The sequence below is a fragment of the Podarcis raffonei genome, chromosome 11 (genome assembly GCF_027172205.1).
Source record: "Podarcis raffonei isolate rPodRaf1 chromosome 11, rPodRaf1.pri, whole genome shotgun sequence".
NCBI lineage: Eukaryota > Metazoa > Chordata > Lepidosauria > Squamata > Lacertidae > Podarcis > Podarcis raffonei.
Genome location: NC_070612.1, coordinates 35,048,964 through 35,076,933, shown reverse-complemented (window position 1 = coordinate 35,076,933; position 27,970 = coordinate 35,048,964). Strand labels below are relative to the sequence as shown.

Below are 27,970 nucleotides of genomic sequence, written 5' to 3'. Positions count from 1 at the left end.
AAATTTTCAGTCTGTGTGGATTTTTTGAATTTTGCAAACAGAGCCAAGAAGTATGCATATGAGTATCACTCTTTACTTTTTCCTATCTCTATGGATGCACCTGCTGCTCTCTGTACAAAGACTTGCTTTGCAAGCAGAGCCAGGAAGCGTGCATGCAAGGATCACTCTTAACCTTTTCCTATCCCTAGGGTGCACCCGCATGGTGGATGTTGGGATTGGGCTCATCATGTAAGGGCAGATTGAACAGCTGCAACCTAGACCTCTCGGAGCTATTTGCCATGCTGATGCCCAGTAAGCAGCCCATGAGCAGGCAGGAAAGACTCCCTGAGGGGGTCTCTGCTGGCATCTCCCTTAGCAGGTGTCAGGGAACTGCCATCTGAGACGCAGGAGGTGAAAGGGCTCACGGAGGGTGAGAGAGACCATTCAGCTGAGGAGGGGACCAGCAGGGGGAGAAGTGGAGTTCCAAGGGAAAGTGAGTCGGAGGGAGGGCTCAGAGATACTTCAAGCGAGAACAGTGGGGAGGTTTCAGGACCTCCTGTAGGGACACCCACTCCTCGCCGGAAACTGTCACGCCGAGAGTCCAGAAGACGCGTTTCCGTTAAGGAGCTTTTATGCTGGAAGAAGTTCCGTAAACGCCCACTGTCCGATTCAACGAGCGACTAATGGAGCCATGCTTAAGGAGCTCCGTCACAGACAGAGGTTTGTGGACTTAGCCAAACTCTGAGGGACTAGGATTTTACGCACAAGCAGCTCACCATCCCATCACAGCAATCGGACAGTCCCTGAAAGCAGCTTGTGCAGAGAGGCATCATGAGCAACCCAGCCGGAGCCGGGGGAGCAGGAGGAGCTGGAGAGGGTCCAAGCCTGGAAGAAAGGTACAGGGTGTTGGAAGTCCAGCTAGCACTGCAAACGGCGAGGCTAGAAGAAAGGAGGGCGCAGGATGCAGAAAAGGCAAAAGGCGCTACACTAGCAAGAAAGATGCCAGGATTGGTGCAGAAGTTTGGGGGGGACCCCAGGAACTACCAAGCCTTTAGGACAGAGATGCAGTATGCTCTCGAGCTGCAGTTTAACGACTTTCCCGACGAGGCATCGCGAGTGGCGTTTGTGATTGGCCATCTCGAAGGGGGGGCGAGAGACTGGGTTAGACCCCTGATGGCAGGGAATAGTGAAATGCTGAAGGACACGAGGAAGTTTTTTCGCGCCATGGATTTGATGTTTTCCAGCGAGATTGAACAGGGACTGGTGCGCAGACAATTGATGGCTTGCAAACAGGGGAGCCGATCGGTTCGTGAGTACTGGACTGAGTTTACAATGTTGATACATAAATTGGGATGGGACCTATCGGCGGAACCCATTCAAATGCTCTTTGAAGAGGGGCTTTCTTCGGCGGTGAAAGACGAACTTTCCCGGGCTCCCAGGGCGGAGTCTATGGACCAGCTGACCAAATCAGCGCTGACCATTGGAGCGCGCCAGGAGGCAAGAGCCTTGGAGAAGCGGGAGGGGAAAGGAGAGCGTTGGAGGGATTTCCGCATTCCAGAGATTCCAGAGCCAAGTTTCCCGCCAGGAGAGCCGATGGAAGTTGGAACAGCGCGCGCGCAGTTTCAAATCCCAGTGAAGGGAGGAAGAAGGAGGGAAAGAGCACCAAGAAATGTTATCTCTGCCAGCAGCCAGGTCACTTTGCCAGAGTCTGCCCGCAAAGAAAGGAATGGCAAGGGATGGCGGGAGCTGTTGGGGGGAAGGAGGAGGGAGTCCAGGAGCCAGTAAAAGCCAACGCCTGGCTGCCACCGTCAGGGCACTGCAGCCAGGCCAAGGAGCAGTAAAAGTGCCCACTCCGGAACCTCCAAGACCAGCCCTAGTAATAGAGGTGTTGCTAGAGCTGGCAAACGGATACCCACTAAAGACAAAGGCGCTGTTGGACTCAGGCAGCTCCTGTAATTTTATGAGTAAGGAGTTTGCAGCTGAACACCAGATACAGACACTCCCTTTAAGCAACCCCCTGCAGGTGACCACGATCGATGGGAGGGAGCTGTTGGGAGGAGAAGTTAGCCTACAGACCGTCCCAATGGTTATGAGGGTGGCCAGGCACACCGAAAGGATAGCGTTCAATGTGGCCACCCTGGGAGGGGCTCCCGTCATTTTGGGAATGAGCTGGCTAGCGTTGCATGACCCGCTAGTGGGCTGGCATCAGAGAGTGGTCTCCTTTGGGTCAGCACATTGCCTGGAACACTGCAGAGAGGGAAAGGTGCCAGAAGGGGCAAAAGCCTTTCTAGCAGGGACAGAAGTGGCGGACAAAGGGAAGGTGCCCAAACAATACGCTGACCTGAGCAAGGTCTTCAGCGAAAGGGAAGCAGATAAACTACCACCGCATAGAGACTTTGACTGCCAAATTAACCTGGTCCCTGGGGCCCAGCTCCCCGTGGGCAAGCTGTACGCCATGTCAGACAGGGAAATGCAGGAGTTAAGGGAGTTTATTGATAAAAACCTGAAGAGGGGCTTCATCAGAGAGTCCAGAGCGGTGGGGGGGAGCCCAGTGTTTTTTGTGGACAAAAAAAACATGGATAAACCCAGGCTTGTAGTGGACTACCGGCGGCTAAATGCCGTGTCAGAACCAGTGACTTTCCCCATGCCCAGGATTGATGACATTTTGACCAGGGTGAGGAAGGGAAAGATATTCACGAAACTGGACCTGAGAGGGGCATACAACCTGATACGAATAAAGAAAGGGGATGAATGGAAAACCACCATGTTCACCCCTTTGGGGGCTTTTGAATATCTCGTTATGCCATTCGGATTGCAATCAGGCTCCGCCTGTTTTCAATCGCTCATGAACCATGTCCTGGGACCTTTGCTCTACAAGAATTGCGTGGCCTTCCTCGATGACGTGCTGATATATTCAGAGAATGAGGAGCAGCATGTAAAGGATGTCAGGGAAGTGCTGAGCCAGCTGCAAGCAAACCAGCTGTGGGTGGAATTGGAGAAGTGTCAGTTTCACACCAAGGAGGTGGAATTCCTGGGGTACCGCTTATCAGACAAGGGATTAGCCATGGATCCAGGCAAGGTCCAGGCGGTGCTGGAATGGAAGACACCGAAAACGAAAAAGGATGTGCTAAGTTTCTTAGGGTTTGGGAACTTTTACCGTAAATTCATCAAGAACTTTGCCCACTTAACGGCTCCCATCACGGACTGTCTAAGCAGCAAGAAGAAATTCGTTTGGACGGCGGAGGCGGAGCAAGCATTTGAGGAATTGAAAAGGGCATTCGCTTCGGAAGAACAACTCCTGCATGTGGATTTACAAAAACCCATGAGAGTGGAAACTGATGCCTCAGACCGGGCGGTGGGGGCGGTGCTGCTTCAGCCAGGGAGCAATAAGTCGGAATGGAGACCGTGTGCCTTCTTTTCGCGTAAGCTGAACAAATCTGAGAGGAACTACACCGTATATGACCGAGAACTACTCGCCATTCACGAAGCGTTCCGGAGATGGAGACACTTACTAATTGGCGCACAGCATAAGGTGCAAGTGTGTACGGACCACAAGAATTTGGAGTATTGGAGAACGGCACGAGTGCTCAACCAACGACAAGTGAGATGGGCCCAGGAGTTCTCCAAATTCCATTTTGAAATCTGCTATGTGCCAGGTCCAGAAAACATCAGAGCGGACGCTCTCTCTCGCAAACCTGAATATTTGGAGGGGGAGGGAGCGCCTGAAGAGAGACATATTATCCCAGAGGACCACTGGGTGTGTGGGGCGGCCTGGGTGGGGCAAAGAGAACTGGTAGAGGGAACGGTAAATGATGAATACGCCCAGGATAAGCTCAGAGGTTTAAGGAGAGAGGGAGAAGACCCCGGAGGTTTTGAAGAAAGAAACGGGGCATTGTATTACAAAGGGGCACTATATATACCCGAAGGGGAATTGAGGGGGAGAGTACTCAAACAGCTGCACGACAATCCCACAGCGGGGCATTTTGGGCAACACAAGACCATGTGGTTGGTGACCAGGGAGTTTTGGTGGCCCAAGGTGAGGGAGGATGTACGGGAGTATGTGAGAAGGTGTGACCAATGCCAGAGAGCCAAAGGAGAAAGGCGGGCACCAGCGGGGTTATTAGAACCGTTACCAACACCAGAACGACCGTGGGAGGCGGTATCGATAGATTTTATGACTGATCTGCCTAAATCCCAGGGGAAAACCGCCATACTAGTCGTAGTAGACCTGTTAACTAAGATGGGTCACTTTGTAGCTTGCTCACATGCAGTCACGGCGGAAGAGACAGCGAAATTGTTTGTAGAACATATTTTTAGGCTGCATGGCGCCCCCTTGAGGGTGGTCTCCGACAGAGGGAAACAGTTCACGTCCAGATTCTGGAGGAAACTTATGAGCTTGTTGCACGTAGAGGTCAACTTTTCGACTGCCAGGCACCCTGAGACCAATGGGCAGGCGGAGAGGGCAAACGGTATCCTCCAACAATACCTGAGGTGTTATGTCAATGACAGAGAGAACGATTGGGTCGAAAAGTTGGCGCTAGCAGAATTTGCTTACAATAATGCAGAGAATGTGTCCACCGGGATGAGCCCCTTTTTGGCTAATTATGGGTGCCACCCCAGGGCGTTTCCAGGGGGAGGAGGGGAGAGATGGAGTGTCCCGGCCGCTGAACATTTTGTAGAAGAAATGGAAGCGATCCATCGTCAACTCCAACTCAACTTAGAAAGGGCCAAAGAAGAATATAAGAGGCAGGCAGACAAGAGCAGAAGGGAAGGTGAAACCATTAGGGTGGGGAGTCAGGTCTGGCTATCAACCCAAGGGTTGCCGTTCAAGGGGGGTTGCAAGAAATTGAGACCCAAAAGATTGGGACCATTTGAGGTCATCCAACAGGTCAACCCAGTGGCTTTCAGACTCCGGTTACCGAACCACATGAAACTGCACCCAGTATTCCACAGGTCATTACTGTCACCATATAGGGGGGAAGGTGAAGGGGTATCCACACGGGGGCCAGCCATAGAAGAAAGGGAAAGCAGCAACCATGTGGCGGAAATCATTGACTCCAGGTGGAAGGGTAATCAGGTGGAGTATTTGGTCGCGTGGGAAGGGGAACCGGAGTCGGAAAACACCTGGGTGACGGTAGAGGAGGTCCGTGACGAGATCTTGATCGAAACGTTCCACCAAGGGTTCCCCAGGAAACCTCAGCCAGTAGCGAGGTTCCGGAGGGAGTACTTTGGCACCACCGACGATGAGGAGGAACTGGAAGGATTCAGGGAATCGGAGTTGGAAGGAGGAACAGACTCCGATGAGGAGGAGTACTTGGAAACCGGAAACAGCAAGAGGTGGAGGGAAGTGTTCGAAACTTCGGAAGATGAGGGAGGTTCCTTCAGGGGTTTTGCTCCCTCGCCTCCCGCAGAGGAGGGGAGGGAAGGGGGTGAAGGGGGCCCTGGAGGGGAGGTGGATGTCAGGGAACTGCCATCTGAGACGCAGGAGGTGAAAGGGCTCACGGAGGGTGAGAGAGACCATTCAGCTGAGGAGGGGACCAGCAGGGGGAGAAGTGGAGTTCCAAGGGAAAGTGAGTCGGAGGGAGGGCTCAGAGATACTTCAAGCGAGAACAGTGGGGAGGTTTCAGGACCTCCTGTAGGGACACCCACTCCTCGCCGGAAACTGTCACGCCGAGAGTCCAGAAGACGCGTTTCCGTTAAGGAGCTTTTATGCTGGAAGAAGTTCCGTAAACGCCCACTGTCCGATTCAACGAGCGACTGATGGAGCCATGCTTAAGGAGCTCTGTCACAGACAGAGGTTTGTGGACTTAGCCAAACTCTGAGGGACTAGGATTTTACGCACAAGCAGCTCACCATCCCATCACAGCAGGTCTCTCTTTCTCTCTGTCTCCCCTTCCATCCTTCCTCGCTTTAGGGTCTCCCATATACTCCTCTGCGTGCCTCAATGCCAGGAAACCCACCCCAAACCAGTGCATTATCCATTGATCGGTTGACTCTATTCTGCAATATTAGAAAGACCTAAGAAAAGAAAGAGAGCTTGCTGGTAAAGAGTGTTCAGTGGTCTGTGTTTGCCTGAGCTGAGTCTGGACTAAGGATTCTGAGCTCCTGTGTTCTGATTCGATACATGATGTACAATCACAGAACATTTCAGGATTTGGGCCTCTGCCATTGGCCCTTGAACTCTGAGTCATGATTTGCAGCTTAGAAGAGTAGACAGCCAATCACGTGGGGAGTGGGAGTGGCCCAGGCTTCCAGGAATGTATATAAGCAGTTGCTTTGCCCCCGTTTCCTAGTTATGTAGTTCAATAAAGGTTCTTGCTGTTATCACTGTGTCTTGCCTCATGGGAACCTACCTACACTTCAAAGAGGATCCCCCCGAGCTCTCACAGTTCTAATTAAAAGTTCTTTGTCTAAGACCAATGAGCTATTGGATAGCTAGTGCGGAGATTAACCAAATAACATTGGGTACCTCTAAACACAATTCTTGAATGTAAGTTAAAATACACAGCTCTCATGTAAGGTCAGGGAAAGGCCCCCTTCCCCGTGTCTGTGTGTGTGTGTTCTGATTTATACATCTTGAAATCTTAGCAGACTGAAGAACCTAGCAAAGGAAGTGCTGGGGGTTGGGGTGGGGGAAATGGCTGAAGCACTTGGCACCCCATTTCCCCCCTAAAAGCTTTGCTCCTTTCCTTTGATCACCATACTGCTTAGATCTTCATACTGTATTTTGTTTTTGTAACTATACAACCTTTAAAAGATACCTGAAGGCAGCCATATATTGAGAAGTTTTTAAATGTTTAATGTTTTATTATGTTTTTATATATGTTGGAAGCCGCCCAGAGTGGCTAGGGCAACCGATTCAGATGGGTGGGGTACAAATAATTAAATTATTGCTGCTGCTGCTGCTACTGCTGTTATGGAATAGGATGTCCCTATTTTCATCCGAGAAATGTTGAAGGGTATATGGTGTGTGAGTCCGCGGTGATGGAAGGCGATGGGTCTCCATGTCCTCTTTTTCGCTCTTCACAACATGGCAACCCTATTTAAACAGGACAAACTGCTGGGCTGGATAAGATTTGGGGTCTAGAAGTGTTTGAATTTCAGCCAATGGATTTTACTCTGCATATTCATTTTGGGCCTGCTACATTTGTAGGGTTACACTTATAAATATTAGGCTGGTAACTAAAATATAAGGTCTTGGATCCAGAGTTGTGAATTGGATGCTCCCGCAGGCAGGAGGGGGAGGGAAAAGCCATTTCTGCCCATTCCTCTTCCACCCTGCAGCCTCCTGTGCTCCCAAAATCTGCTCTGGGTAATCAGAACTGGAGAGGAGAGCTGCAGGGGGAGGGGGAATAAATGAAAATTGCAAGCATCTCTGCTGGACCTGGCTCTTTTCTGCAAAGAAAAGCATCGCTACTGCCCACTGAACAGCAAGACAGAATACAACCTATTGAGTGAAGAAGTCTAGAAGTCAAAAGATAAAGCTTTGGCCTACTGGGCACAACTGTAGAATCATTTCACCAAAGTGTGATTCCTTTTGATTTCACTCAACCAGTACGATTCTATGCATGTCTACTCAAAAGTAAGCCTACTCCCTTTCTAAAGTGTATATAGGATTGGAGCCTAAAGGTTGCTAGTTCCTGTTAACTAGAAGACTCTGAGATTTATTTTTACCCTTTGGTTCAAAGTTCAAGAGAGCAGGAACTCTGGGATTTTTATATTTGGGCATGTCCTCCTTTAGAGTTTGATTATGGGTTATAGCTTATTTTGTCTTGGATCCAAAAGAATCACATAACTAGTTTCATGTGCCTGAGAGAGGTTTGGACTTGTATGACTTAGTCTTCCATGCTGCACTAACAAATCTCTTTTAAAACCTGAGGGGAGTTCCAAAAGCCATTTGTGATAAGGCATTGAGGTCTGGGATTCCAGAGGCGGGGCGGGGGAGGAGAATCAAAAATTCCACTGTGTGTGCTGAAGCAGCTCTTTGTATCATGGCCTATGTGCTTTCTGCTATTCAAGTCCATTCCAGAAACAATATTTTTCATGCATTATTTGCTTTTAAAAAATCAGTACACAATTCATAAACGTAAAAATAATAATGTTATCAACTGACCAGAAATGCAGATGAAACCAGATGAAAAGAAAGCTTCGTTGTAAGAAGACAAGCTGTCTGTTTGTGCATAAGCTGCGTAAATAGACATGTGCGAACAGGAGCATTCCACATAATCTGAGGAATCATCTATCACTTTGCAGAACTGACTGTCAGACAACCAGCTACAGAGGAAACAAAGGTCAACGATGTTAATTCATTAGTCTTTAGTCTGGAAATCAATAATCATAATACAAACACGAGCAAAACGTGGAATATTTTGAGTTGTGGGCTCCATCACAAGGATAACATATTCTTCCAACTCCTCTCAAGTAAGAGTTAATGCACCTATTACATGTGCCAAGGGGAAATACGTTCTGTGGTAATGAGTGACTGAGAATGCGAGATATCAATGAAAAATTTGTTGGAGGCAGTAGGCCTTTGAAGGCCAGTTGCTGGGAATCACAAGCAGTCAGGTCCTGCTTTCCGGCTTCCTGTTGCAGGCACAGTGAGAACAGAATGCTATATTAGATGACCTGATCCGGTAAGCTCTTCATTTATTCTTAAAAGAAAGGATAGAATTTGAACAGGTTAATGTCTAACCTCACAGGGCAGGAGAGGGGCGGGCGGGTTAGATTCTGGTGGCAGATTCTTGGATTTGATAATTTTGGAGAACTTGTCAGGCAAGAAAAGTCTAAAAAGGTAGCTGATATGAGGCCTGGCAAATTAACTCAAGCAGATGAAGTAAATATGTGTTGATATGCCAAAGAGACTGCAAGCTCTGGTGTGCTATCACTGATCCCATGCCCAGCCTAAGCGGGTCCAGGCTGAGGCCTGGCATAATGATCCATGTGGCATACTTACGTCTTGCTCCAAGTCTAGAGAAGTCCTTCCCAGGGGTACTCTCTTACCCCATGGAATAGGGTAGGGTTCATTGTTAATTTAATGGCAATTATTATTGTGCTTCTCTCTCACCGCAGCAGTGCCAAATTAGCCCTTACTTGGCACCCCAACACAGATCAGTGATGCTTTCTACAAACGTTTGCAGACCAGGTTTGTTCCCAGAGCCCTGAAAAGATTCTGGTCCAGAAATAATCTAAATCTGAATAGTAATTTTGACTATTTAAAAGTATTAGCCCCAACTCAAAGCCATTGAAAATGTTTCTTTTTTTAATGAAGAATTTGCTTTTAAATAGACCATTACATTTTTATGCTTCCCTGAGATATAAATGAGTATATTTCATTTTTAGGTTGCCTTTCCCTGCAGAAGTCTTCTCAGTGCAGTCAAGAATGAGAAAATATACCTTTCAGCAGCCTGATTCCAAAGGAGACATAAAGACTTGTGTGGAACAATTCTGCTGTCTGTAGAATAAATCCGATAGGTGACCTCATTGTTATCTTTCAGTAGAAGAGGACTCTGACTCTTCAAACTCATTGAAAAAATCTGAAATGGACAAAGTGGAGATTTATTTCCTATAAAAACACTCATTTGTACACTAAATATGCAAAGCCAGACCTCTAGTCAATTTATCCTAGCACCAGTTTTGTCAAGGTCTTAGATTTAGGGTAAGGTCTTTCCCATCTAAACCACCTCAGACACTTTACCTGAAGCTGCTGGGCACCATATTTGGGACCTCATAATGCATAAGTATATGCTCAGCTACTGACATAGTTGGTACTTCCTCTACTTTCTAAGGGAGAGAAGCCCAAACTCCACCTCAGTCGTATGACAGGAAAATATGAATATGCACTCCATGGTTACTAGGCTTAAACCGCGGAGCCAGTGTCCATAATACCACCAGCTAAGTTCATCCTCAAACCATGTGTACATAAATAAAGCATATATAAATATACAAATATTTGTAAACAAAATATACAAATATTTTTATTATTTTTTAGCATAAAAAATATTTACATAATATTTGCAATGGGTTTGTCACTTTACACAGGGTTGGCTACATTAAGACCTCTCCACAAAGTTGTATGAGCTGTGGGAGGGGGCATAAGTCTCACTGTTTGTAGATAAAGTCAAAGAATGGGTGCCATAAAGCACAGAACCAGTCTTTTTGTGTGTTGCCCCTTGCAAACTTGGTATGGTGAGATAGTTTTTCTGATGGGGCTACCTGCCAAACTCTATCTAGCCACGTGTCATGTGAAGGCCAAACATACAGGTCAATTATTGTTTAGATACAATTACATTCAAAAAACCCCTGCTCTAAAATAAGGCTGTTATGCTATACAAACATATCTCTAAAGACAAAAAGGAACAACCATAGTCTCTGTGTTTATTCTGCTCCAGATTAATATGGTTGCTTTTCCAGATGGTAACTATATTAAGCACTTTAAAAAAACCCCGAACCCATGTCTAAATTTAAAAGCAGGGAGCAACTAATCTTATAGCAGCAGCAAAACTAAGAGTCTGTAGACCTGATCAATGCTTGGGCAGGAGATTCCTGGCAGCTCCATATAAGCAGCTTTAAACTTTTTAGATTAGAAACAATTAAATAAAAATAAAAATAATACCTTATTTTTTAGGGCAGTTCCTTTGTCACCCATTATAAACCATTGCTGGCTACTATACTCAGTGACTTGAATGAACCTACAATTTTCATTTTCAGAATGAGAAACTTCCAACAAATGTTCAGGAACTCTAATGAAATCACCATCTTTTCCATCAAATCTGTGCCCATTGATTTGCTGTGGATACCAGTGATGGGCCATTATGACAATGTAAGGGCAATGGTCAAGGATGGTTTTGCCTCTGTTAAAACAGAAAAGGAGCAACACACTAAGGAAATGGAAAAGCCATTTGCTACCTGTGAAAGAAACATGTGCTGGATAATGCTTGTCTTAATGCCTTTGTCATCCTATTATTGGCCTATTAACTGGATTTTTCATATATTATTAATTACTAATACGTCTCCAAGCATTAACGCAGAAGTTTTGATAATACGACAGGAAAAGAGCTGTATATGATCAATTCATCATATCAGTCAATTTGAATAAAACAATCATGTGTAGTTTATATCACAGAATGCAAGATTTTTTTAAAGAGCTTATTCTGCTCACTTCACATATTAAGATCTCTAGTTCCACAGGGCTATTACGCATAGACAAAATTCCAAATGGACATCAACATCCAGTTCAATTTCAGAAATATTCCTGGCTCATGTGGAAAGACTTACCGTTCACCCTGCGATCCACACAATACTCCAATAGGAAGAGAAAAGGCAAATTTCTCAGTAACATCAGCAAGGAAGCTGTAGCCTCGAGTATCCTTGCGTTTTGGGTTAATAAGCGCACAGAGGATCTCATACAAGAGACTTCGGTTTTTATCAGTGAGTGCCTGCTTTTCCCCCTCAGATATTATCTTAGGGAACAAAAAATTGGTCAAAGAATAAAAATTATTCCATGTGTACAGGTAGCAATCACACTTTCCTTCCATACCCAAACTAGTTTATTAGAATTAAGATTTTCCAAGACAAAGCCAACTAATGCTCTTATCCTAAAGACATTATTTGGAGGTGAACCCCAATGATTACAGTTAAGTTTTCCCCCCTATATAAGGGTCACGACCTTAAGTTCCCTCAAGTGGCCAGTGCAAATTCCCTTACAGGTTTGAATACTGGCTCTATCACAGCATACAGTATTGCCCATCCCAACTTACTATCTAAGTTGGGCATCTGAACCAACAGCTTTCATATAAGAAGCAGGCTGGCAAATACTTTCCTAGTATGTTCTTGTTACAGAAGACTCATAGTCAGTTCTGTTTTTCAGAATCAAAGCAACATTTCCCCCCACAGAGCCATGGCTGCTGTTTATCATTTTCATCAGCTTACATCCCCCAAGGAGTTGCTGCATCCATGCCTAAATCTAGGGCCCATTCATCATGGCCAAAGGAACATCTGCATATGTACCTTATCGATTATGTGCATCACTGCAGCAAGCTGCTCTTCTGTACTTTCTGTGACCACTTTGACGTTTAAATACTGGAGGACTCTGTTCAAAATTATGTCATCAAGTGGTTGGGACAACTGATCAGCCAGACCCCAGACTGCTTGAGAGTTTGAATCAGACACAATGGTGATGTTGGCAATACCATAGATGTCATCAACTCTGGCACCACCAGTAGGATTGAAAAGCACAGCCTGGAAACGTTTAGGAAACGGGTTTAAGGATCCAGTATCTGGAGTGAGTGTTATATCCAGAACAGCATCTCTCTGCCCAGATGCAAAGGACAGCGTTCCTTCAGATCTGGCAAAATCTTGCCCAGAAATGGCTGGTGATATCATTATGCGGCCAAGAGCTTCAGGTCTCATCAGCTCCTATAAATAAATAAATAAATAAATAAATAAATAAGCAAGGAAGCTCTAGGTAAGGATTAAGAAATACTGTGCAAAGCCAGGTTTGCTTCAAATTATGAACATTTTAAAATGCATTTTTCATATTTTTATATCTTGACTTCAAATAAAATTAATCAGGACGATGCTGGAAAATGTGTTTGGCAAAGTATTTCTAACAAAGTGCTAGGTTTGAGGCTGGCTAGTCAGTGATGTATCATGTTAGGCTAGGTTGTAAAATACATATTTCTGAACTGTGTGGTCTGCGTCAGGAGAAGACAGGACCAGAACACATGTCGAATGGGGATTAGCAAGATTTGATTGATGAGCTTGGCACAGAAGTGTAGCATCGATACTCCACCAGAGTATGGGGGCAACTGTTGCCACTGCTCTTAATGATGATTAACAAAGTACATTTCCTGCTCAACTAAAAATTGTAATAGTTCAGCCATGCTGGATAAAAGTCGGTTTAAACCAGTTCCAAACAGAACTGCCTATTCTTCCTTAAGTAAACCAGTGCAGTTACTTATGAGAACTGACATGTTAGAGAACAAAATCATTGCCTGTCAGTTACTGGCAGAAACAACTGTTTATTTGCCCCTTCCAGATGGCTCAGTGAGACCAGCAAGAATGAAGGAAGTGGGGAGTGATTTTTTTTAATAATAAAAAAACCACCTAAAACTATTTGCAAGAGGAGAATGGGGATAAGGATCTCAAGGCAAATTCCTTGTTCTTCCTGCCTCCTACTTGACTTCCTTTCCCTAATCTCCTTCATGCTTTGGCAATCTGCCATGCATGCTTGTTAAGACCATGGAGGTTGCAGAGTGTGTGATCTAAATGAGGCAAATGATCATCAACCTGCAATTTTCATAGTTTGATTCTTATGTATTAGTGTCATGACATTGTGAAAATGCTGTGAAATAGCATGCACACAGTTGTATAATATAGTATCTCCAGAAAACACACACAGCGACAAAGCAAGTGTGCAAAAATAACCCAAGGACATTTAATAAACAAAGCAGAACATTTGAAACTATGTTGCACTGAATCAGACCATCATCCTATAGGTTGGTATCAAACTCATTCTCTGAGTGGTAAACCTGATGGTAGTCAAAATGCTCCCATTCAAAATCAAGAGAGTCGCTACAACTGAGCTCAGTGAGACACAGGTCACAATTTACTCTTGCAAGTGTCAGCATAGCATAGCTGATGAAGTATGAGATTTAGACTAGGGAGACCTTGGCTCAAGCCCCAGCTTAGCAATGAAGGTCCTGGATGATGTGTAACAGTCGCTATCTCACCATCCAATAATAAGGGAAAGAAACCCAGGGCTTTTTCCAGTTGGGACTAGCGGAACTCAATTCCAGCACCTCTCAGGTGGACGCCATTGCCATTTATAAGAGAACGAGGGAGGTGTTCATGGTGAGTTCCGGCACCTCTTTTTCTAGGAAAATAGCCCTGAAGAAATCCATGCTGCAGCATGCTATTGCTGTAATTTGTATCATAAAACTTTTGCAAAAATCAAACACCTGCTAACTTTTTTCTTTGCATTAGAGAATAAATGAAGATAGTATATAAATTCGTGCATTAGTCCTACCTGAGTACTGTAGCCAACTGAGGTGGCAAGTGCTGTGCTAGAATCTCTAATCACCTGAAGACTAATTAAAGTGGTCTTCTTATGGGCCACAGCCAAACGAGACCCCACAGCAAAGTAGATCAGACCCCGAGGAGAGTCACTTTCTGGGACTATTATGTAGGCAAATCTGGCACTGTTGTTCAGTTCTGCTCCTGCACCCACTTCGTAGAGCTCCACGAAAAAATAGGTTTCAAATTCAGGTTCCTGAAAATCAAAAGGATACTCAGAACTCTGTAAATATTGATGCCAAAAGGAACATCATTAAATGTGCTTTTGAACCGTGTCTTGCTCTATTAGAGAATACATTTGTATATCATGCATTTCAAATCAAGGGATCAGCTCCCCAAAGATTTCTGAGACAGGCTGGTCCTGAAAACAGTTTGCATGAATATGTCTGTCATCTTATATACAGCAGCTCTTTGGAATCTGAGGTCGCTGTTTCCAGGATCTCCTGTGCATCTCTCATCTAAGCCATTCATATCACACATTGGCAGGAGAGTCATTGCAGTTAGCATCCCAAGCCTGGGAAAGTAAACGAGCCCCTCCTTTGAAACAATCGTAACAAGCACTACTATTATGTCCTTTCATCCTTGGCTTCAAAGTATGATTCTCTCCAAGGTTTAAATATGCACTTAAAAGAAAATGGCATGAAACATCCCCCAAATGTTGAAATTTTCAAAATGAAATGGATTTTAAGGCACTTGTACATGAAAGTGCATGTAAAAATAAATAAATCCAATGACAAATATTCTCTACTACATATTAATATTTGAAAGCATTTCAGCTCCCTATAAATCTATGAAAGCATGGCTTTGGAGGATACATTTGATATGCAATCTTCATCCCGCCCCCAAATTGCAGTCAAATGATGTCTGATTTTTCAGCAAAAATGTTTCAAGTCCACAATTCCACTTTAAATCATGTGCTAAATAAGTAGCCTTTATTACTCCCAGAACAAATAGGCAGACTGTGGGCAGTAAGGCAGCAGTACTCGGGGAGAAAGCAAAGAAGGAGGACTTGCAAAGTTCTTACTTTCTGGAGCGTAGCTTGGATGTCTTTGAGCGTTAAGTTCAAAGACTTCCATAGAGGATGAAAGATAAGGCTTTCAATGGCTACGACCCACGATGCCTGTGTTCTGCCTCCATGATTGGAGGCAATAATGCTCCTGAATACCAGTTGCTGGGGACCACAAGAGGTGAGGGTGTTTCTGTGCTTGAATCCTGCTTGCAGATTTCCTATAAACATTTCTGTTTGGCCACAGTATGGACACCAATTTCAAAAAGTGAGGTAACTTCACAAGATTAGATAGCAATCCTGGAAGCTGCTATAAGAATGGTGGATCAAAACTGACCGGAAAGGTATTCATTTCATTCTATAGGGTATGCATGCTAGCTAGCCAAGAGCTTGCCTTTGGGGCAAGCAACAGTCCAATGGCTAAAGCTCTAGAATTTCCCAAAGTTATTTGTGTCCATGTGTGGAATTTCATGGATGTCACTGCACAGAAAACATGACAAAGAAGACCCAGTATATAAGACCCTTTCCTAAGTGTAAGCTGATGGTGTTACAGGGCCAGTAGCTCAGTGATAGTCTGATGGTGCAGCAAGGAAGCACCTTCTCCCCTGCACCTCCCCTTGCTACACCCTATTTCTTTTTATGCCCTGAGGGGGGTAGTGAGGGGAGATAAACACACCGTCTTTCTAAGCAGCCAATCTGAAATAACCAGTACTCACATTATCAGGCTTTATCTCAATAACAATTGCGCATTTTGTTTGACCAGCCTTGCAAGTGGCGACCCCTAGGACAGCCAGCAGTTCATTTGCCAGATCCGTGCCATCCTTCTGCAGGACAACAGATGTTCTGTTAAAGGTCACGCGCCAGGAGATTTTCACATCTTCAAAAGCCCTATCAACAAAGCAAACCAGAATAAATGCAACAACAGAGGCAGACATTCGGAAAACCAAAGCCAGCCCACCCAGCCACCCACATTTTCTCCTGCATTCCAAATGTAACATTGCACAGCAAAATGTTTCAAAGAAAGTGAAAGACATTCTCTTCATGGCATTACTTCCTAAAGCTGGTCTGCTACATCTTACAGGAGCCAACTGGATTTAATTTGTACATATTGCCTGCCCTTCTTCCTTAAGGTTCCAGGATGGGGTATAGCACAAAATCAAGCTGCTTTTGAGCTTGATGCTGTAACTTATCCTGGGACTTTAGGGTGAATGAATGAATGAATGATAGCAATAATACCACCAGCACAATTGATTTGATTCCCACTTAAAAATGGATGGCAGCAAGGCTACTTTTGAGCCTGAGATGAAGCAAAGCCAGAACCCACAACCTCCAACCCTAATCAGCTGACCATTGCACCTTACTTAGTGAAGTATGCCATAAATCACAAGTGTGTGCAAAAAGCAAGGAAATTAATTTCACATCTCAGCTATTATGTATATGAGTTAGGTTGGTAGAGTGTTTAATTCTCTCATTTCTGTTCAGTTCTGGTAGACCGACTGACTTAAATCATATTCTAAATTTATGAGGCAAGTTTGCCAAATTGCAGTAAACTATTAGAGCATCTTGAAAGCCAAAGATTTATGATAAAAGTTCCATGAGAACCTCTTCTGCTCAGGGCAGTTTCTTTGATTTCAAAACCACACACATTACAGCATGTGGAGACAGCCCTTTTTACCAGCCGTGGCCTGCACCTGTTTGGTTGCCGGGTAACAATGAGTTGCACCTCCCTCTTTTCGGAATCTTCATCAAGCACGAGGCCACTTTGCGCCTCTTCACTGAATCCCAGAATTCCATTCTGAAGATCATTTCCTGGGTGAGAAATGGGTCATCCAGAATTATTGAGAAGCACATACTTGCCAATCAATGTTCCATTATTCAAGAATTCATGCAGAACCTGAAATATCTCTGTGAATCTGAATGAGAAGGTATTATAACATGAATTGTTATAAGGTATTATAACATGAACTGAGAAACTGAAATATTCCTGTTTTAAAGGAAATCCTGCCACAGGAATTATTATTATTATTATTATTATTATTATTATTATTATTATTATTAATACTTATACCCTGTGCATCTCACTGAGTTGCCCCATCCACTCTGTTGTGTGTACACATAGTCACACACTTTGGGGTTTAAGCTACATTAGAATCAGACATTTTTGATATTGTGATCCCACTGACTATGCTTGTGAAAAGGTAATTGCCATTTGCCATTTGGCTGTACACAATACTATCATCAAAGTGCAAAACTTTTTTTAAAAAAAAGTTAATTGAAACTTTGGACATTAAAAAAGAAAATCACCCACAGTTCTTCAGTGTTTTACAGGCATTTTGGGAAGTCTGACTTATTGCAAGGTTCATGGGCCTAGGGTGGCATTAAAATATAGAAAAACATAGAGATATAGTGTAGAGAAAAATAGAGCGTACAGCAAAACTGAGTGCCAGAGCAACACAAGGTTTTTCGAGCCCTGATCTAACACAGGCTGCTTTGTTGATATCACCTTTGAAATTTGAAATTAGTACAATGACCCTGATTTGCCTTGTAATTTTGGTCCCAGCCCAGAAGGGCTGCTTATCCCTACTGTATATCTCATCAGCATGTTCCTTTTTTAAAAAAAATACTACAGTTTTTCTCTAAGCACTTTGCATAAAACCAACAAAAATACAACATTCAGCAAAACTTCTTAAAATCTAGGTAAGCATAACGTAATAACTACCTTAACAGTGTTTAATTTATTTATTGATTCCACTAAAAAGCTCCTACCTTTGATAATAATTGTGGCAAAACCTTGAAAACCATGTTCATCCACAGCTTCTGTAATCTGAGCTCCACCTTGAGGGTCAGAGAGCACAACATAAAACATTTCCTGTCCTTCAGGCTCATCATCATCAAGAATGCTGACAGACACCTGACTTTCTCGTTCCCCTTCCAGCAATGTAACAGACAGAGTCAGCTCCTCAAAATCGACTCCTTCAATTGCCCAGGTTAGATTAGAAATCCCAGAGACAATCTCAAAAGGGAATGTATCTGTCCCACTCTGAGCACTTATTCCACCAAATGTTTTAACAGTGACAGAAACATTTCCCACAAAACCTAGAGTCCTCCTAATATGAATCAGAACTGCATTGGGTGTGCTGCTGTCGGTGTCTTCTTCAGTGTAAATAATAGCTGGTCCAAGACTTAAAATTCCATTATGGATAACAATATCACTTGCCAGTAAGGTAACTGATGCAACACTAAACTCTAGGTTCAAAAGTGGATTCCATGTTGGGTCAAATGGGTGTGTAGCTATAACTTCCACAGATGTTAAGTTCACAAAAAATATTTCATCTCCTTCTGAAATGCTGTCATCAATTATCAAGATTTCAAACACAACCTCAGTCTGAAGGCGTCCAAAAACAAGCTCTCCATTATGAACAGGTTCAAAGTCTTCTAGTGGTTTGGCACTTCCTGCAATGGTCTGATAGAACAGTTTTGTGAGGTTGCTTCGGTAGCCAAAAAGTCTTTGTACATACAATTTGACCATTTGTGCTTCTTCCCTTACTAAAATATTCGTTGAGTTAGGTGCAAACTGGAAGATTCCCATTGGTTCAATTTCAGCAACGGTGAAGCCTGGTCTGGAACAAAAACAAAGTGAAAATTGTATTTGCGAAGACCTACACAAGAAAGTACAACCACAAGCAAAAACAGCTCATCTTACCACTTCTGGTTATCAGAAAAAAATCTTTCTCCAGCCTTAGGTAAGAGCATCGCCATTTTTTAACAGCTGGAACCAACTAAGGACTTGGATGTAATTTTTCAAAAAGAAAAAGAAAAAAAGAGTGTGTATATTGGATTCATCTTAAATGTACAGTCATACCTCGGGATAAATACACTTCGGGTTAGGCAAATTCGGGTTGCACTCCACGGCGATCCAGAAGTAACGGAGCACATTACTTCCGGGTTTCGCCACGCGCACATGCGCAGACCATCAAAATGATGTCATGCGCACGCGCAGATGCACCATCGCGTCTTGTGTTCCATTCGGGATGCGAACAGGGCTCCGGAACGGATCCCGTTCACATCCTGAGGTACCACTGTACTGGAAACATTAGTTCATAAAGAGATTTTCTCTCTGTGTGTTCTTTCTCATATGTATTTCTCCCCCCCCCCCCCGGCACACGGATAGAGAAATGCACATGTACACATCTCTGTGTAATGAATGGTCAGAAGGCAACTTATAATGGTTTTTGCAAAGCTAGAAGGTTTGGCTCTGTAAGCTTCCCAAAGGGAAGACTACTATGTGAGCAGGTCATGATTCCTTGAATGAGTGGGGGATATAAGTGTAATTGAATAATGAAATGAGATCAAAGTTTTTACTGCCAATGTCCAGCTCCTGAATAGCATCTGACCAATAGCCTTTCTTACCTCAGATGAGCTCCACCAGATACATTGCTATGCACAGCCGACAAATGTATAGCAAATGCTTCAGGGATACTTGGATTTGGTATAACATGGAAAGAAATTGTCCTGTTTGGTTCACCATGAGGAACAATAACAATGCCTGAAAAGAGAAAGGAAGGAAGTTGCTAAAAGAACAATTGAATTTTTAAACAGAAACAACAGTTACACATTAGATCGTAGTTTCAGAGTTGTCTCTATTCATCAGTCAATCACAAAACAAAGGTTTGGTAATATCAATAGAAGTTAATTTATGTTGTGCTTATTTGGGTGTAAGGTAACTTACAAAGCTGTATTTTGCTGGTAGATGGTGGTATGCCTCTTTACAAAGACTTGGTTGCTCTTCTTTTAACAAATATTAAAATAAAATGAACATATGCAAATATGAATAAAACCTTAATGAATAAAAGCATAACACAAAACTTGAATTTTGAATATCCCTGGCAAGACACAGCATTCTCTCTTAAGAATTTTATCCTCTCATCAGATACTGCAAGCAGGAAATGAGCAGTCTTTACAGTTCTATATGATTAAAGATAATAAAAGTTATATATGTTTTCCCCCCAGATGTCTGGGCCAGGAATAGAACAGGAAAATGCCATCTTTAACCCACTGTTCTCAAGAACTTTCTTCTTCCAATGAAATAAAACTGCAACAGTCAGGGTCGTGATGTGATGAACATACTTCTGGCCTGGAAGGGGCAAAATCATCAACAGCCTAAGCCTTGTGGTTTAAAGATTCTATGAAGCAAAAGATGGTGCCAACAGTAGAGCATATGATTTGCATGTAGAAGATCTCAGGTTCTTCTTGTAAAGGGCAAAATGGAAGCACTCACCAGAAGCTGGTGTAATATTGCCTGGTTGAAGGAACTCTGGAATCAAGCCAGGTGGATATCCAGAACTCCACATTACTGTGATGGAGCCATACACTCCTTCCCGAGTTATCATTGCTTGGGTTGTCCCTGCTGTAATATTTGTAAGTCGTAAGATAACAGACTCAAAGGCAACCTACCCAAATGGAGAAAGATGTTGTTATTGTGAGAAATGGATCATTTTACATGCACATACATGTTATTCTTTAGCAGCAGCCACATGGTGCTTAAAGTAAATTTATACTTTTGTGGCTCAAATATTCCTATATGAAGTATTGCTTCTACTGGCAGCATCATACACTCCTTTAACAACCCTAGAATTTTTACATCTGACTCTGAAACGCATCTAATTCTCACACTATCAGCACAAGGTATTTTTTTGCACATACACATGGCAACAAGATACAGTGGGTCACTTCTCTCCTCTCCTCTGAAGTCTAATGATATCTAAATGAAAATCTCCAGAAGCAATTGATAGAATTTGGAACCATATAACAAAAACTATTCATGTTTTTCAAAACCAAATGTATTAGTATTTGATCCATAAAAATCTACATTCTGCTCTTTGCACAAGCTGCTTCCTAAATGCACGGCAAGTAAATACAAGCACATATTGAAACCAAAAACCTCACCAGTTTTTACACTGATACATTTACAAATAATTTGTTCAAATGCTTCAGCATATGGCAGCCAGTTAATTCTAACAACATTGTGTCTGCATTAATTTTGATCTGCCCTCTGGTGGTACAGATGTTACATGGCTGTACTTACCTGAGAATTGGCAGCTTCTTTGGGAATTGGGACAGAGACTGACATCGTTGTATTTAATATTTTAGGCACAATATTGGCACTAACATTAAACAGGGTTACGCTGTTCAGTTTCAGAGTAAAATTCAAGCCCAGGAAGAGAAACACCTGAAAGGAGATAATCACTTATCTGTTTTGTCATCAACTAGGAAATCCTCATATTGAGAACTGTTTTAAACATGTTGTTTTCCAAAATCTTTCCCAAAAGAATAATAGAATATAATGTTAAATTATGAATAATGGCAGATGGTGGCATATTCAAGCCACAACTGTTTAAGTTCATCCTCAGTATTTATTCTTTATTGCCTATATGCAGAATACAATTATAATTAATCATTTACAGTGTGCAAGGAGGGTTGTTGTAGTAGTAACAAGGTGTTCAGCCATGCAAACCCTCACCCAGTATAGTTTATGAAAAAGCTGAAAGCATAATCAGGCCCCAAGGCAGATGTTTCCTCATGGACAGAGACTGTACCCAAGCAAGATTCTGGACCATGAAAGACTATACTATGGGAAACATGCTGTCACTAAGAAAATATTTTAAATTGCAAGTTTTCTTTGTCCATCAGTACTGCGTATAGAAAAAGCGTATTTCAAAGACTACAATTCAGGGACTGGTATTGAAAGGGCTTTCCTGGGAGACAATGTTTTCATATGATAAGAGGAAATGCACAGGCAATCCCTCCCTACTGCACATGTCAAACCTCCCTTCCTTTGAAAGGTCCCAGCCACAATCTCTTAAAGGATATTGACAGACTGGAATGTATCCCAGAGGAGGAAAGATGAAGGAGTTGTGTGCGTTTAGCAAGGAGAAGAGATTATTAAGAGGTGATGTAATAGCCATTTTCAGATTTTCGAAGGGCTGACACATCAATGGTGGAACAAATTTGTTGCTCCAGCAGGCAGGAACCAAACCAACAAGTGCATATTAAAGTGGTTTAAGACTTAACATCAGGAAGAACTTTGTGATGGTAAAATTTATTACTAGTTTTTCCCATCCATTACTATTCAGTAATGGAACAGACAGCATCAGAAGATGGTGGATTCCTTAGTTAGAGGGTTTTTTTAAAAAAAACAACAGAGGCCAGATGGCTACTGACCAGGGATGCTACAACAGCAGATTTCCTGCCCAGGCAGGGATTAGGACTAGATGACCTCTGGGGTGCCTCCCCATTCTGATTCTAGAAAATGGGACTCTTATTTTTCTAGAAAGCTTTGGGTTGCAGCCAAACTTATAATGGACAATGGTCACAAAGTATTGCTATGCTGCTTACTCAACTCAGTTTCAAGGACCTCACAAGGTAAAGATAAATTACAGACCTGGGTATGTATTGGCACAGTCTTCACTCCAAAACTGGAACCTGCTTTAACTAGCAGATGTCCCACTGCATTGGCTGGCGTGACTAAGCTTTCTTCACTAGGAGATGAAACATGATACTCCACAATCACATCTCCAAAAGTCCCCGCATGACGAGTTACGTTAATCTGGATGTGCCGGCTCAGATCGTTCTTCACCAGCACTGACTGCTTTTCAGAATACAAGGCAAATACTCCATGGGGATCATCATTTGCCAAAACAGTGAATCCAGAAGTGCTTTTCTCCTGATCCACATCAGCTCCTCCTTCCACTGAAGTAAGCTGTACCACATAATGCTCATCTATTTCAGGGACATCATCAGGTAATAAGAATATAACAATCTCAGATGTCCTTTGCTCATCAGGAATTACAGCAGAACCGCTGGTGAAAAGGAAATCATCTGTAGTATCTGAATCACTACTTAGCTCCCAGTGAACCTGAAATAAAAATATTTGATCAGTAAGTTCAAAAAGTGGTGAGACCTTCATATCTTTTTACATATTAGACAATTAGTTTTAATATGAAATTATTATTATTATTATTTATTTGATTTGTATATACCCTTTAATCAATGATCCCAGAGCAGTGTACGACATTAAGAACATAATTCACACAGCATAATAATAAACCATAATGCACAGCATAGTAGCAAAATACTCATAATAACAGTTCCCCTAAATATGTCCCTCTAAAAGTAACAAGCACATTCCTCTAAGAAACATTTAAACTGATTTATTGTTTATGCTTGACATAGTCTTCCAAATCATTCCAACAAAGAAATACAGTACGATTGCCTATTATGCACATTTAACTTGCACAATTTCAACCATATGTGGCTGAAGGCCACATAAGTTAAATGCAAGCAAGGGGGAGATATTAAAAAGGGGTTTCCTGCTGCAAAAAAGAGTTTTTTAAGGTCTCTGCCTTGCTTGGGAAGTAAGGTCCAGTCTGCGTGCCAAACCTGGGATGCTCCTGTGAGATCTTGCGGGAACTCAGACAGCCCTGTGAGATCTTGCAAGAGCATCTTGGGGGCTCCAGAGCTGGCGTGTGGTGGCGGCTTTATTCCCCAAGCAAGGCAGTGAGCTTAAAAGCGCTGGGGAAACCCAATGCCAAATGAGCTTCTATGCTCTCTTCTTTGCTTGGGAACCAAGGCCCTCTTCACGCACTGTCTCCAGAAGCACCAGGATGCTCAGGCGGCGACAGTTCCAAGAGTTTGAGTATATGTATTTTTGCAGATACATGGAACCCTGTGTAAGATGTGATCATACTGTAAATTTAAAAACCTAAAACATTCAGAAACTTTAGTTAAGAACTTTACGAATCTACCATACATTGCACGATGTCTCCATAAGATCTAATTTCACCTTCATAGTCAAGGGTGAGATCGAATGCGCTGCTAAAGACTTCAGATTACACTGTTGCAATTTGCAGCAAAAGTCAAAACTACCAAATAAGTACCAAAGGTTGAAACTACCGTAATGTTCCCCATGGTGCCTTGAATTCGCATTATGAAAAGCACGATGCGTAGTGGCCCTTCGGATGCTGATGGCTCCTCGTAGTACTTTGGGGATAATGATTCAGGGGCAAACTGCACAATTCCATTGGGATCACCAAACTTCAGAATCTAAAAATGTTTACAACAGCATATAATTGACTTTCCTTACTTGTGGGACAAATAAAAGTTAAACAGTTTAAGCAACAATTCATGAGATATTAATTGCATGTTTACTTTTTCCCTTTTAAAAAATGGCATAAGATCCAAACAACAATGCAAGTAATCTTGTATGCTGTGACTTTGAGCTTGTTTTTGAACAAATAAACAAACCTAAGCATGGCAGCTAATTGTTTTGTTAAGGTTACAATGAGAGCAGCATGTGAATTACAAAAGGACCTGAACTATGATAATAGGATTTTCTGTGCATATTCTGCAAATGAAATCAAGTGTATTGACTTCACACACAATGATGGTCAATAATAATTTTGGATGCTGATAAACCTAAATGTTTAAAAGAGCAAATTAAATGTTGGGAAGGTTAGAATGACTCGGAGGAAGAAAAGTTTAATAAAACTGAAGTGGAGAAAATTACAGTGGTACCTCGGGTTACATATGCTTCAGGTTACATACGCTTCAGGTTACAGACGCCACTAACCCAGAAATAGTGCCTCGGGTTAAGAACTTTGCTTCAGGATGAGAACAGAAATCGTGCTCTGGCGGCACAGTGGCAGCAGGAGGCCCCATTTGCTAAAGTGGTCTTCAGGTTAAGAACAGTTTCAGGTTAAGAACAGACTTCCAAAACAAATTAAGTTCTTAACCTGAGGTACCACTGTACTGATCCATTCATGTTCAGGAAGGAGAAACAGTAGAAGAAATTTTAGCTAAGATGAACAATGGCCAGGAAAACCGGACAGCTGACTGTATCAGTGCCTGCTTCTCAACAGCTTGGTAGGGCAAGATGCCCACTTATTTTCACTCAACTGCAAATGCCACCATGTGTTGAAAAGAGGTGTTGGTGGGGAGGCTGTTGGGCCATGAGGTTAGCTCCACTCCCATGGTCAATATGCACATTGGCCACACCATGTCACTGCCAATGCAGCAAGCATGAGAAGGGGCTTTATGAATTCATGTTCCCAGAACGCCTCAACACAAGAGGAACTTGTTATTTCAGCCAAGATTCACCTTCCTAAGGAGGAGCTTTATTCATCAGTATGTGCATAGAATAGCTTCAGATATTGGTCAAAGCACAGATGGACATGGCTCTTATGTGTGCCAGTAGTGGGAGTGGGGCTAGTCAGGTATCCCCGCAACTTTCTCACACATTCTTTAAATGCAGGGAAGAGGAATGGCTGAGCCTTCCTCGTGTTGCAAAGCTTTCAACTATTCCTGGGCAGGAAAAACATTGAGCAACCCAACCTGCTTTACTACAGAAACAGTCCCATTTTAAAAAAAAAAAAAAATTTACTATTAGTGTAATGCTGGCAGCCTTTGGATCCAGTTCTGTTTCACCCTTTGCAATGCTCAGTCGAACAATGTAGGTCTCCTGAACTTCAACTTCTTCATGAGGATAAATTTCCAAGGTGATGCTTCTCAGACCACCTTCTGCTTCTTCAAAATAAAAGGATCCGTTCACCGGGTCACCAATGTCACTGTTCAGAGCAGGTAAAATTGCGTCTGAGTTAGGTCCCAAAATATCCCAGTTAATCTGTGAAATATATAAATTCAAAAGGTAGTGTTTGTTAGTATTATAAACAAGTTGCAATAGAACAATTATGGCAGCTAGCACCTTTTACGAAAGACATTAACTGGAGGATGGCTGGAGAGTTGCTCTATTTCCCATGTGAGTATTGGCAAGAGAAGCACAGTCCTTCTAACCTCAGGTGGCTTAAGTGATCTAACAATCCTTAGCCCATAGCAGTGAGTACCATTTTACTCATGTGTTTGTTTATATCCCACCTTTCTGTCCATGAAAACCCTCAAGCAGTTAATGATGTATCAGTTATTTTTAAAAATGTAAAAGATAGCAAGCAATACACCAATCTGAGAAACTGGAAAGCACACAAACCAGAAAAAAACAACCACAGAAAGAGGGGTGGGGAATGGATAGCCTAATTACCACCTAGTCTAAATGAAGGTTAAAATAATCTTATCACATTCAGTAGATGCGTAGACCAGAAACAATTCCTGTATAATCTGGTTTACAATCTTATACGACACAATCTTATAGAAAAATAAGGGAGTGTGAAATTTAATCTCATTCATTTCATAATAAAGTGCATCCTTACAAAAGGAATTCACCAGCATCTAATTTAAGACGGGGAGCCATACCTGAGATTCTCCCACCAAGCCTCCAGTTCTTTCCAGGACCAAGGACAGCGTCAATGACATATCAGGATTGGGGATAATTATTCGGCTTTGGTTGAGGAACCGGACAGTCCCATGCGGAGAGTCGCTCTTAGCAATAGTTATCTGGGTCACTAGGTGGAGCCCAAGGACTGCTCCCCCACTAGCACTTATTAGCTGGATTTCAAACTGCTCAGCATATTCTCTATTCCAGAAACAATAGAAAAGATCACATTTTGCTACCAAACATGACCTCTCCATATAGGCATCATTAAAATCTGAAAGCCCAGCAATTCACCAGAACATTTGCATATATTCAATATTAATTATGGGTGGTTTACACTGTAGACATAAGAAAGGGAAAATAACTGCCAGTGCATGATCTGCATTTATATATGTAATTGCAGCTTATTTAACAGACACATAGAAACTCTATTTTTAATTTCTTCATAAGAGAAATTTACAGGAAACCAGAAAAGAGACTGAGATAATAATGGTTGCTCTTTATTTTATTCTTGATCAATGTTTGCTTCACAGCTGAAAATTTTGTTTACAGCAAAAAAAAAAGTTTATCAGCAACTTTTTAAAACGAAGTTTTTAAGCAGAGGTTGGATGGCCATCTGTCTTTGATGCTTTAGTTGAAATTCCTGAATTGCAAGGGTTGGATCAGATGACTCTTGGAGTCCCTTCTAACTACAATTCTATGATTCAAAAGATATTCTCATATATTTTTAGACCTCCTTATCCATTTCCCTATCATATGCAAAGAAGTCTTCAACATCATTACCTTTCATCGTCATCTATGATTAAGACACTGATGAAACTCTGGTTTTGGCCATGATGAAAAATGACTGAATTATTTATGATACTGTAGTCAACACCGTCAGGAAGAGCTGAAATACTTCTAGATATGAAATCTGCAGTCACTAAGCCGTAAGTCCCACGTCTTCGCACTACTGGAATCATTATCAATCCAACATCTTCTTCCACTACAAAAAATGAATTCAAAGTGAATGAGTGACATTTTCTAAATTGCATACTTGTATATGGCCATATCATTTATTTTTTTACTTGAGTTCATATGTTTGGGGGGGGTACTCAGGCAATATTAGGAAATTGCCCCCAAATGCCACCATTGGTAGGACAAAAATTGGAATTGCAAAGTGACTATTTCACAAAGACATTTGTTGCATATCCTTGAAAGCTGATTATTTCTACTTGTTTGAACCACAGAGGGAGAGAATCACCCAGAAGGTCCCTGTTGTTGCATTTCATTTTACATTTCTCACAAGCTATTTAACCCATAGAGATTCATGGAAAAGCCTTGCATTTTCCAGTGCAGCACACAGTGAGGCGCTGCTATCGCTACTTACTGCTGTTCTCAGCTGCTGAACTGGGCTGAACTCCCACCATCCCCAAGAGCCAAGGGCATCTTGTGAGGAACAGCAGCAAAACTTTCTGCTTTAGGGGTGATAGTATCAACGGGACATCTGTAAGAGTACCTGTCACAACAGTTATGTTTTTGTTTCCTGGCGCTAAAAAACAACTTTAAACTCTGTTTGGGGGAGATGTTTAAGTGCACTTTTGCATTCTTCT

The 27,970-nt window shown here is 42.6% G+C and overlaps 1 protein-coding gene across 9 annotated transcripts in view; it reads right to left on the bottom strand.

The window, feature by feature from the left end:
* ADGRV1 (adhesion G protein-coupled receptor V1) overlaps window positions 1-27,970 on the bottom strand; it is a 237,345-nt gene that overhangs the window by 102,486 nt on the left and 106,889 nt on the right. For 7 of the 9 annotated variants that reach the window (XM_053409101.1, XM_053409099.1, XM_053409104.1 and 4 more), the window contains 17 exons: window positions 27,162-27,363; window positions 26,360-26,579; window positions 25,497-25,736; window positions 24,011-24,160; window positions 22,500-22,973; window positions 21,144-21,287; window positions 20,337-20,508; window positions 19,469-19,604; window positions 17,825-18,678; window positions 16,750-16,867; window positions 15,775-15,946; window positions 14,006-14,248; window positions 11,986-12,393; window positions 11,254-11,438; window positions 10,592-10,829; window positions 9,373-9,512; window positions 8,093-8,253 (listed from right to left, as the gene is read on the bottom strand). In XM_053409101.1, the coding sequence (XP_053265076.1) occupies window positions 8,093-8,253; window positions 9,373-9,512; window positions 10,592-10,829; window positions 11,254-11,438; window positions 11,986-12,393; window positions 14,006-14,248; window positions 15,775-15,946; window positions 16,750-16,867; window positions 17,825-18,678; window positions 19,469-19,604; window positions 20,337-20,508; window positions 21,144-21,287; window positions 22,500-22,973; window positions 24,011-24,160; window positions 25,497-25,736; window positions 26,360-26,579; window positions 27,162-27,363 (4,257 nt within the window). Of the gene's footprint in view, window positions 1-8,092; window positions 8,254-9,372; window positions 9,513-10,591; window positions 10,830-11,253; window positions 11,439-11,985; window positions 12,394-14,005; window positions 14,249-15,774; window positions 15,947-16,749; window positions 16,868-17,824; window positions 18,679-19,468; window positions 19,605-20,336; window positions 20,509-21,143; window positions 21,288-22,499; window positions 22,974-24,010; window positions 24,161-25,496; window positions 25,737-26,359; window positions 26,580-27,161; window positions 27,364-27,970 lie in introns of those variants that run through there. The other 2 variants (XM_053409103.1, XM_053409108.1) reach the window with 2 other exon arrangements.